This window comes from Apium graveolens, chromosome 6 (genome assembly GCF_009905375.1).
Source record: "Apium graveolens cultivar Ventura chromosome 6, ASM990537v1, whole genome shotgun sequence".
In the NCBI taxonomy this organism is placed as follows: Eukaryota; Viridiplantae; Streptophyta; class Magnoliopsida; order Apiales; family Apiaceae; genus Apium; species Apium graveolens.
In genome coordinates this window covers 89,093,816-89,106,004 of record NC_133652.1, presented here as the reverse complement: position 1 = coordinate 89,106,004, position 12,189 = coordinate 89,093,816, and the positions used below count along the sequence as shown (strand labels likewise).

The window sequence follows — 12,189 nt, the reverse complement described above, 5'->3', positions numbered from 1 at the left end:
TGATTCCCTTGATATCTGCTATAGTCCAACCAATTTTCGATTTGAATTCTCTAAGAATTCTCAAAAGCTTCTCCTCATCGCTATCTGAAAGGTCAGATGCAATAATAACATGCAAAGTAGATGCATCACCTAAAAATGCATTCCTCAAATGTTCAGGTAAAGGCTTAAGCTCAAGAGTAGGTGCTTCCTCAATATATGGTTTGAGGCGCTTAGGAGATTTGTTCAACTCCTCCAATTCATAGAGATTCAAAAGGCATATCAATCTTCATCTTCCGGGGAGAAGCATTCAGAAATTGCAACTGTTCATCCCCTTCATCATCTTCACTATCGGAATTCCCCAACAAGGCCTTCTCTAAGGCATCAGACCTTAGCAATTGATCAAGTTCTGAAGTAACCACAGAATCAACCAACTCCACTTTTAAGCACTCCTCATTTTCCGTAGGGAACTTCATGGAATTGAACACATTAAAAGTTACATCCTGATCCATCACTCGCATGGTGAGCTCACCCTTCTGCACATCTATTAAGGTTCAGCCAGTAGCCAAGAAAGGTCTTCCCAAGATTATGGGAATCTTCTTATCCTCCTCGAAATCAAGAATTATAAAATCAGCAAGGAAGATGTGTTTATCCACCTTGACCAAGACATCCTCCACAATACCTCGTAGATATGTAATAGAACGGTCGGCCAACTGCAAAGTCATATAAGTAGGCTTTGGATCAGGAAAGTTCAACTTCTTAAAGATTGACAAGGACATCAGATTGATGCTAGCTCCCAAGTCACATAGACACTTGTCAAATGACACCTTTCCAATGGTACATAGAATAGTGAAGCTTCCAGGATCTTTAGGCTTCAGAGGTAACTTTTGTTGTAGCACAACACTACATTCCTCCGTGAGAGCAATGGTCTCTAAGTCACCAAGCTTCACCTTCCTAGATAGAATACCTTTCATAAACTTCGCATAACTAGGCATTTGTTCAAGAGCTTCAACGAATGGTATGTTGATGTGAAGTTTCTTGAACACCTCCAGAAACTTCTCAAACTGCTTATCCAGCTTTTTCTTCTGCAGCCTCTTAGAAAAAGGAGGTGGAGGATAGATCTGTTTCTCCCCTGTATTACCCTCAGGAGGAGTGTTCTCAACAGTAGTCTTCCTTGGTTCCACTTCTGCTTCCTTCTGCACTTCTTCTTCTTCAGCCACAACTTCAGATTCTAGAGTCTTTGCTTTTTCAGGATTCGCCACCTTACCAGACCTCAATGTAATTACCTTCACATACTCCTTAACTTCCTTCTTGCCTAGCACTTCAGTATCGCTTAGAAGCGTGCCAGGTTGATGATTCAGTAATGCATTAGCAATTTGCCCAATCTGATTCTCTAAGGTCTTGATAGACACAGCTTGGCTCTTGCACATGAGCTTCAACTCCTCCAATTCATATTTTTCATTAGCTTGCGGTAGCTGCTGAAGTTGAAGTTGTTGCTTAGGGGCATATTGCAGTTACTAAAAACCAGGAGGGTTATACTGCCTTGCTGGGTATGGCTGATAAGGTTGTTGCACCGTATTCTGATTATTACTCCAGCTAAAGTTAGGATGATTGCGGTTATTTGGATGATAAGTGGTTGAAGCTTGTTGCTGTGATCTCTGAAAGTTGCTCACAAATTGAGATGATTTGCTAGAAATAGCACACTGCTCAGTTTCATGTGCTCCCGCACAAAGCTCACAAACACTAGAGATTTGATTAACTCCATAATTCGCCAAAAAGTCCACTTTCATCGTCAATGCTTTAAGTTGGGCAGCTATAGCAGTTGCTGCATCCAACTCTAGAATTCCTGCTACCTTGCCCTGAGTTAGCCACTGAGAATGACTCTGGTATTCATTAGCAGCCATCAGTTCGATCAATTCATAAGCTTCATTGTAGCTCTTAGCCCACAGGGCTCCTCCTGATGCTGCATCGAGCATAGGTCTAGACTGAGCGCCCAAACCATTGTAGAAATAGTTATAATCATCCAATCAGGCATGCCATGGTGTGGGCACTTCCTTAGCATCTCCTTATATTAATCCCAAGCCTCACACAGAGATTCTCCAGTTTGCTGAGCAAACTGGGTAAGAGCAGTCCTGATTGCAGCAGTCTTCGCCATCAGAAAGAATTTAGTGAGAAACTTTTGAGCAAGATCCTCCAACATGGTGATAGACCCTGATGGTAGAGAATATAACCAGCACTTTGCTTTATCCCTCAGAGAGAATGAGAAAAGTCACAGCTTGATAGCATTTTTAGTCAACCCACTGAACTTGAAAGTATCGCAGATCTCGATGAAATCCTTGATGTGCATGTTGGGGTCTTCTGTAGGGAACCCCCAAACTGAACTGAGTTCTGTATCATCTGAATCATGCTCGACTTGATCTTAAAAGTGTTAGCCGAGATGGCTGGTCTGATGATGCTTGACTGAATATCATCGATCTTAGGTGAGAATAGTCCATCAGAGCCCTAGGATTTTCTGTTTGATCTCCCATCACTACTAAAGCTGGTTTCTCGACTTTTTCTTCTTCTTCTTCTTTTTCTACTTTCTCTTCGTCCCCAAAAACTTCCCTTCGAATCACTACAGCTTCTTCCTCAGCTTGATCCAGATTTCTCTTACGAGTCCGCGAACGCGTATGCATACATGCTCGCTAGAGTATCTGAAACACGATAAGGAAAAGAGTAAGTAAGTAACAATGTCCGAGTCAATGAACTTTAACGATTACTGATGACAAACACATAAACTAAAAGTTATTACTGCAGTCCCCGGCAGCGGTGCCAAAAGTTTGTTAGTCCCTAAACACGCGCTAAAATTCACGCAAGTATACGCGTTCGCAAGTAATATAGAATTATTTCTAGTTCGTTCCACAGGGACAAGCTTAGATTAACTTTGTGATTTATGCACCTATGCAACAATGATATGGCTATTATTCAATGCTAAGATGAATAACAAATTGAGTTTTGATTATACTACGATTAACTATTGAGAATTATACTAGAGAATATTAACTAAAGAGAGTAAAGAGGGTTGAATAATATATGACACAAACATGAGATTCTAACTTCATTAAGTACTTCATTCAATAGCCTTTTCGTTCTTAACCTTAGCATGTAATAGTGATGACACTAATCAGATAACACGAAACTGATAAACGCCAACTTTCATTGTACGAGTACTATACTACCAGACATCCACAAACGAGATAGAAGCTGAATAGATACCAATTATATTGAGACCCTATATATCTATAGAATTTGACAACATAACGGTTTAATGCACAAGTTATCTATCGTGATTACATAGGGCAAGTAAGATGGTTAAAATTACCTACGAATCATGCATAACAATAACACATGAACCTATGCTAGCATGGCAAGTTCTAAACCCTTAAATTCACTTCGCTTCATTAAGAATTAACACACTATCTTATAAGTTCGCGGCGCTCATAAGATGAATAAGAACAACCAATACTAGATTATCATACAATCACCACACACTAAGGCATCGAAACAAATCAACTAAAGAAATCCATAAATAAATCCGCTAGAACCCCATGATAACGATTAGCCCATAATCGGACTCATCATCAACGTCGGTTCCGAAGAAAGCATGGTATAATAAATGTAGTCTTTATACTTAATAAAACCAAGTACGAAACACAAGTAAAGGTTCAAGAATAAGAAAACTATCATCCAACGCTACAACTTAAACAAAGAATCACAAGAATAAACTAGATTTTCTTCACCTTGGTTGAATTGTGCTCTCCGGTCTTCTTTACTCCTTTTCCTTAGCGTTTGTACGTCTCTCCTTATGAAAAACGTCTTTAATTATGTATATTCTATAGAATTGACCAGGGTTTCAAACTCTCAAAATTCTAATAGAAATAGAATTCTGCAACCCCGACCTGGCGCGGCCGCGCGCTTGACCAGCGCGTGCGCGCTGAGTTTCTGCTCTTTGGCCGCGCGCTTGACCAGCGCGGGCGCGCCGTCCTTATACATAAAATTCTGATTTATTCTTTCTCCTTGCTGATTTGAGCCGGTTTTTTCACGAGCCTTTATTCCAATACCATCCAAACACCAAATTAGCATTACAATCATGCTAATTTACCTGATTACCTGGAAAATGCCTGCAATACAAAAACACTACAAAAATACGTAAAAAATACTAACAACTTGAGTACAAATACACCAATTCAAAATTTTACGGAGCGTAATATAGTGTCATAAATGCCACTCAACAATTATATGTGAGTTAGGGTGTCGGTTGATCTAGAAAAGCCCCTGAAAAAGATGATGATGAAGCTAAGAAGAACATTTGCAGATTAATTTTAGATCAACTTCAAATACAAAATATTCCCACCAATTGTTTCATATGTGGTCTCATGGGACTTTAAGATAAATTCTGTGGAAAATTGTTTGACACAAAAAAAATGATATAATCAAGTCGTACGGAGTATGGATGAGAGCCTCACTAAGAAAATAAACCAAGATGATAGGATCGCGTTGGTTGAGGGATGAGACGAAGAGTGGTCTGAATCCGATGAACATCAATGCACAAAATGATAGAATTTTCGTGAATCAACCCCCACAAAATCAGGAAACAGTTGTAACAAACGGTGTAAATCAAGGGGATTATGATAATTAGAATAAAGTTGTTGGAGGGAATCAATCCAATTTAAAAAAATAGAATCTTGAAGAAATAGGAAACATATCAATTAATGAGAAAATTTAGATTACTACTATGGAAAATAAAAAGAGGCTCATAAATTATGGGCTGGATATAGACAATGAAGTGGGCCAGAAGACTGAGCATATTGCGGGATTTGCTGAGGAGGAAATAGAAGACATGGATCTAGACACAAACTTTTCAAAAAGTGGACCAAATGCGAGCTCTATTATGTGAGTTCTCCTATCACAATGAGGACGTTCAACTGGAATTGTCGTGGAATTGGGATCTCATGAGCTATTCAGTTTATAAATGATTCTATACTCCAAAAATAGCACAATTTTATATTTTCGAGTAACATTATGCAAACAGGATACAATGGAAAACAATCAGAGTTTTTCTAAGGTATGAAGGAGCCATATCTGTTAACTCGGTGGGTCATAGCGGAGGTCTTGCCTTGTTGTGGAGAAGGAATAGTGAAGTTAGGTGTTGGACCAGGACAAGACGGCCCAAAGGAATTATAGTTAGAATAATTACAATACATTATGTAAAGCCCAAGAAGGCCCACATTGTAAGGATTGAGCCCATTTGGGACTTAGTATAAATAAAAGACAACAATCCCATTTGAAGGGGTTGGCTAATTAAGCAAAGAAGATCATCTCCTAAAACTATAGTCTAATAATAATATTATTGGCACATCATTTGGCGCTAGAAGAAGCTTTACTTTAACAAGATCCAACCAGAAGATGATTGTAGAAGAGCTTGATCCGGGAACCGCCGGACCGACTCAGGTAAAGGAGTTGACGGCAGAAGTTGCCGCCGACCCCTCGACCCACGGCAATCGCGAGCTTCCTAAACAACCGGCATTGAAGCCGAAGTGTTTGTTCCCTCCACCTGAGGCTCCTCCAGAAGATCAATTTCTAGGATTGAAGGACTCACTCCAAAGGGACAGAAAAAGAAAAACTGTGTCAGATCAGCGTTTTAGAGTTCAAACATCTAAAGGAAAAAAAGTTCTCTCGAGCGACGTTCGGCTGCATTTGGAAAAGAAAGAAAGGCTAAAAGCCCAAAACCAAGGAAATCCAAAAGAATCGCTTGATTCAAATGAAGAACTCGAGTTTCTAGAGCGCGAAGCTCAGAGATTGCAGGCTAAACTTGAGCGAAAACGTGAGATTCACCGTCTCCGTCGAGAGCTCCAACAAACTACAATTCAAAATGAAGGACAAGATGATGAATTTCATGACGAGGATGATGCGGAGTACGAATATGAGCCATCGGCGGAGTCAACATATTCGCAACCTCGCGAACGTCGACAGAGGACAGTGTCATCTGCCGATGTCTCGCATCAGACAGAATCCACAGAATCTATATCTCACGAGGAGTTCGCTAAAATGCAGGAGGAAATCGCCCAGATGCGTACCTTGATGAGAAATCAGGCAGGGTTTGAAACCGTTTCCGAGAGCCCCCTATCATTAGTGCTTGAGAAGGCGCGCATCGACAGGACGTTGAAAACGCCTGCTCTCGATCATTTCGACGGATCCTCGGACCCGTTAGCATTTCTAAATACATTTGATGGTCGCATGGCTTTCTTCGGCCACTCGGAGATCGCTAGGTGTCAGTTCTTCTCCACTTGCCTTCAAGGCACGGCTCTCCGATGGTACAGTAACTTGCCACCTCGGTCAATCGACTCGTGGACAACTCTGAAAAGCAAGTTTCAAGCCCGATTTTCCAGCAACTACAAAGGAATCAAAGTTACTGCATCCTTGATGACAATGCATCAACGCTCCGGTGAAAGTCTCAGGAGTTTTCTAACCCGGTTCAGAGAAGAGATAGCAGAAATTCCAGACTTAATAGAATAGATGGCTGTCAATTTTCTAACAGCGGGCATCGATAAGTCTAGGCATGGCCTCCTTTTAGAAGAGATCTTTGAAAAAAGGCCGAAAACCCTACAGGCCGCGTTCCATATTATAGAACACCGCATGATGCTTCAAGAAGCGGTAAGCTGTATACAATCTCCACGGAGGTCATCAAAATATGAACGACGCCGAAGCTACAGTCCACGATCCCCTGTGAGGGAAAGGCGCCGAGAGCGCCGTAGGTCGCCCCCGCCTCGCACATCGGACCTTCCCCCGAGGGATAGAAGAGAAAGAGATTGGCAGCCCCACAATCGATCTGAAAAAGAGTTCACTAAACTCAACACTGAGAAAACGACAATTTTGGCGGTGTTAAAAACGGAACCGGATTATCGCCCTCCAAGACCCATGAAACCAGGAAGACCCCCAAGCTCCAGATATTGTGAATATCATGAAGACACCGGCCATACAACAGAGCAATATTTTCAACTTAGCAATCTCATCGAAGGAAAAATTCGTCGAGGGCAACTAGTCCACTATGTGCAGCACGATGATGAACCCAGACGTCACCATCGAGGCGAAGACGATCGTGTAAATGACGTTATTTTTTGTGGCGTAGCCGCCGGGGGCCTCTCCCACAACTCTCGCAAGATTTATGCTCGAGAAGTCTTTAATGTCAATCCCTCGACAGCTAAACGCCCTCGAGCGAATCCCTCCCCCGTCATCTCTTTCTCTGATGACGATTATCGTCCCAGTCTCATCGAAGGCCATCAAGATGCTCTCGTCATCACAACACGTGTGGGAAACAACACGGTTAAGAAAATGTTGGTCGATAATGGTAGCTCTGTCGACGTGTTATATCACCATGCTTTTTCCCGAATGGACATAGGAGATCGAAGACTCGAAAACTCCCGAACCCCGCTATACGGGTTCACAGGCAATGAGGTTCACGTTGTAGGAACCATCAATATGCCAGTGCTTTTCGGTTCCCCACCCTGTTAGATTTGGAAAATGGTCAAATTCCATGTGATTAGCGCTTCCTCAAGCTTCAACGCCATTTTGGGACGAACAACGATCACCGCGCTCCGAGCTGTAACATCTATCTCCCACTTGAAAATGAAGTTTCCCACAGATTTCGGCGTGGGAGAAATGATTGGGGATCAAGTAACAGCAAGACAATGCTACCTAACCACCGTTTCTCCAAGAAAAAAGATAGAGGAAGAGTTAGAAGTCAATCAAGTACTAGACATCGACCCAAGAGAATTGATTGACTCATCCACAAGCAATTCATGCTCCCCTCTCGAGGAAACAGAAGATATAGAAGTATTTGAAGGAAACCCCGATAAAACAACAAGAATTGGCAAAAACCTCTCATCAGATCTCAAAAAAGATATCACGAACCTCATCCGGGAATTCTCCGATATTTTTGCTTGGGTCCCGAGGGACATGCCTGGCATCCCAGAGACCATTGCTCGACATTCGCTGCACATCAGTAAGGACACCAGGCCTGTGCGACAGAAATAACGCATATTCTCGGCCGAGAAAAGAGCAGCCATCGACCAAGAGGTCGACAGACTCCTCGACGCCGGCTTCATCGAGCCCGTGCAATTCCCCACATGGATATCAAACGTAGTTCTGGTTAAGAAAAGCAATGGGAAGTGGAGAATGTGCATTGATTATTCAGATGTGAATAGGGCGTGCCCTAAAGATTTTTACCCTTTGCCCAATATCAACCAACTCATCGACGCCACAACGGGAAATGAACTCCTGTCCTTTATGGACGCCTTTTTGGGGTATAATCAAATTAAAATGGATTCCCATGACTGGCAACAAACTGCTTTCATCACTCACAAGGGGGTCTTTGGATACAAAGTAATGTCCTTCGGATTAATCAATGCGGGCGCTACTTTTCAGCAGACAATGGATAAAATATGCTCCTCGCAGATAGGAAGAAACATGCTAATATACGTCGATGACATGATCACAAAGTCAAAAGCTACCTCCGACCACGTGACAGACCTTCGAGAAATGTTCACCAACGCAAGGGCAAATAACATGCGACTGAACCCGGCAAAGTGTTCATTCGGCCTTACTGCAGGTAAATTTTTGGGGTTCCTGGTTACCCAGAAAGGCATCAAGGCCGATCCAGCTCAGACAAAAGCTATTCTAGAAATGAGCAAACCAAGATCCATTAAAGACTTACAAAAGCTCACAGGGTGTATAGCCGCACTTCGAAGATTCATTCATCAATCTTCAAAGAGATGCCTCCCATTTTTCTCTGCAATGAAAAAAGCTTCCAGATCATCGCAGTTTGAATGGAACGAAGACTATGAAAAAAATTTCACGGGGTTAAAGATGTTTTTGACAAATCCTCCAGTTTAACACGACCCTTAACAGGTGAGCCGCTACGGGTATATCTCTCAGCTTCCGACGAAACTGTCGCCGCAGTATTGGTCCGTGTCGATGAGGGAAAAGATATTCCTGTATATTACATCAGTCACTCACTTCGAGACGCGGAAACAAGATACCCTCAAGTCGAGAAACTCGTATACGCTCTCGTTGTCGCGAGTCGTAAGCTACGCCATTATTTTCAAGCGAGAGAAATCCATGTTCTGACCAATCTTCCTCTGAAAAGAATCCTGCACAAGCCCGATATAACAGGCAGGCTCGCAGCTTGGACCATCGAGTTAAGCCAGTTCTACATCGAGTATAAACCTCGAACGGCGATCAAGGCCCAAGTTCTCTCAGATTTCGTCGCCGAATGCCAGTTCTAATCCATGACACACAAACCTGAAGAGGATCAGTCTCGTCCGTGGCTTCTGTTCGTTGATGGTTCCTCGACATCCAACTCTGGAGGAGCAAGGGTCATATTAATCAGCCCAGGAGGATTCAAAATTCAGCAGGCTCTCAAGTTCGGGTTCTCTGCCACAAACAACGTGGCCGAGTACGAGGCACTCATTGCCGGGCTAAAGCTCGCATCCGATCTCGAAGCAGAGGTCATTGACATATTTGGGGATTCTCAGTTGGTTTACAAACAGATAAGTGGCGAATTTAAGACGCATAATGAAAGGATGGCCCGATATTTAACAAGAACACAAGAGCTTCTTAGCAAATTCCCTTCATGGAAAATGTCAAACGTCGACAGGGAGGAGAACCAGTGGGCCGACTCTCTAGCCAAACTAGCCTCTTCCAACCTCCCCACTAATCTCAGCCCAACATACGTCGACATTTTGGAGACCCCCTCTATCGACGAAATATCAGTCAATCAAATCCAGGCTAGGCTCGATTGGCGCCAACCCTTCCTTGAGTACATTATCGACAACAAGTTGCCTGAGCATAAGTCCGAAGCCCGCGCTCTCATGTTCAAAGCCAGGAACTACTGTGTTATGGGTTCCGAGTTATATCGACGTGCCCTCTCTGAGCCTCTACTCCGTTGCTTGTCTCCAGAAGAGGCCCTCCAAGCGATCGTAAAAATACATACGGGAATCTGTGGTGAGCACCTAGGAGGGAAAACATTAGCCCTCAAAGTTATCCGACAAGGCCTGTTCTGGCCTACAATCCGGAAAGATTGTGAAGATTACGTCAAGAAATGTCAAGCATGTCAGTTGCATGGAAATGTAAACGTCGACCCACAACTGAGCTGAACTCTATTCTCAGCCCATGCCCCTTTTTCCAATGGGGAATAGATATTTTGGGTCCCTTTCCAAGATCCAAAAATCAGTGCCAATACATCGTAGTCGCTGTGGATCACGCAACCAAATGGGTCAAAGCAAAGCCCCTTGCTAAAATTCGAGAAAAAGAGATGATAGAATTCTTTATGGAATACATTGTCTTTCGCTTTGGGATCCCCAGAATCTTAGTTTCTGATAATGGCACTCAGTTTGTAGGAAAACAATTTGAGGATGCCCTGCTTGAATTAAAATTCCAGCACATCAAAGCATCTGTAGCATACCCCCAAGCAAATGGACTAGCAGAGGTAACAAATAGAACCATCCTACAAGGCCTGAAGAAAAGAATTGAAGAAATACCCCGATGTTGGGTCGACGAACTCCCGAATGTATTGTGGTCGTATAGGACGACTCCCCGAAGTGCGACGGGCAAAACTCCCTTCCGACTTGCATACGGAGTCGACACCGTCATACCTGTCAAGATAAGTCTCACCTCACCACGGGTCGACGTATTCGATCCTGCTCTATCTCTCGTCGGACTTCGCCTTCACAATGATCTGTTAGAAGAAACAAGGGAAGAAGCCCGAATGCGGAAGATCGCCCAACAAGAAAAAACTGCAAGGTACTTCAACAAAAAAGTCAAACCCAAAGACTTCAAGGTCAACGACCTTGTCTTAAGAGATTCCGCAGCATCACAACCCACTGTCTCAGGAAAATTCAAACCAACATGGGAAGGCCCTTATCGGATCTCGAGACTTGTAAGTACGGGGACCTATGAGCTTGCTCACCTCGACGGGAAACCCATCAAAAATGCCTGGAATGGAATTCACCTCAAAAAGTTCTATCAGTAATTTAATCTCAGTTGTAACTTGTTATCTTGAGGCAGTAAATGCCATTTCAAAGACAAACCCTCGATGTAAGGGGGGTCGTTACGAGGCTCCCACCGAGGGGTGTTTAGGTTATGATGAACAAATTCCTTTAATTTGGAAAAAGCACAGACTTTCACTTTCTTCGCTCCTTACTTAACTAAAAAAATATATATATGTATATAACTCAAATAATCGGAGACTCGAAAATCATTCATTTCTAGGCAAATGTTTATACAGCCTCTTCACGTCGACGGTCTGGGCAATAAAATCTCTCTCATAATGTAAACACTCGACCACGAACTTGATAAACGGCTTAATATTTCAAACTCGAGACAAATAGATGTTAAAACCAGTCAATATGTAACTGCTTACAACATGGAAATAAACTTAAACAATGGATCGCATACTTTAAACTTCCTACAAATCCATCATCCGGTGTTATGAATAAAACTCTTAAACACATAAAAATATTCAAATCCGATTACAAAAAACCACAGGGCATACCCTGCCTTCTTGCATTATCACCCTTCGATGCCAGGTCACGAAGATAGTCATCAAAGGCATGACCCTCGACGACAATACCAGCCTCTTCCATCCGTCGGAGACATCGTCCATAACCGTCGCCCAGAGCACCAGCGATATCTTCAACAGCTTTCTCTACCTCTTTCTTCAAATCTTCATTTTCCTTCACGATCAACTTGTAGGAGCCATCCATTCCTTCGACCTGTCGGTCCAAGCCTTGGCGCTTGCTTTTTTCCTCTTCAAGCTCCCTTTCCACCTCGAGCAGTCGACCCTCGAGTTCTCGTATCCTCCCACTCGACACCTGCTCAGCAGCCTCCATCTCAGCAACCTTTTTCGACAATGCGGAATTTGCCTTAGACAAATCAGCCACCCTATGCTCGAGTTCCGCAAAACCCACCGCAATCTTCTTCTTTTCCCCCTTCAAGGCAGCAACTTCAGCTTCCAGCTTGGAACAAGCCTTACTATCAACATCAGCCTTGTAATCCTCCAGTATATGCATAAAATCGGAAAGAAACTGCAAAAAAAAGGGGGGACATGAAAACAGGGTTGACAACTATGACTATAAACGACTATGACCGAACATGAAAACAAGGGAACATGCACAT

The 12,189-nt window shown here is 43.0% G+C and overlaps 1 protein-coding gene and 1 non-coding gene across 2 annotated transcripts; both read left to right on the top strand.

The window, feature by feature from the left end:
• The first annotated feature begins 2,009 nt into the window (after window positions 1-2,009).
• On the top strand, window positions 2,010-2,116 carry LOC141669154 (small nucleolar RNA R71). The gene has a single exon (XR_012553446.1). It is a non-coding gene; the product is annotated as a small nucleolar RNA R71 (small nucleolar RNA).
• A 7,186-nt stretch (window positions 2,117-9,302) lies between these two features.
• On the top strand, window positions 9,303-10,169 carry LOC141665301 (uncharacterized). The gene has a single exon (XM_074471281.1). It carries the CDS (start codon window positions 9,303-9,305, stop codon window positions 10,167-10,169), a length of 867 nt encoding a protein of 288 aa, XP_074327382.1.
• The last annotated feature ends 2,020 nt before the right edge of the window (window positions 10,170-12,189 follow it).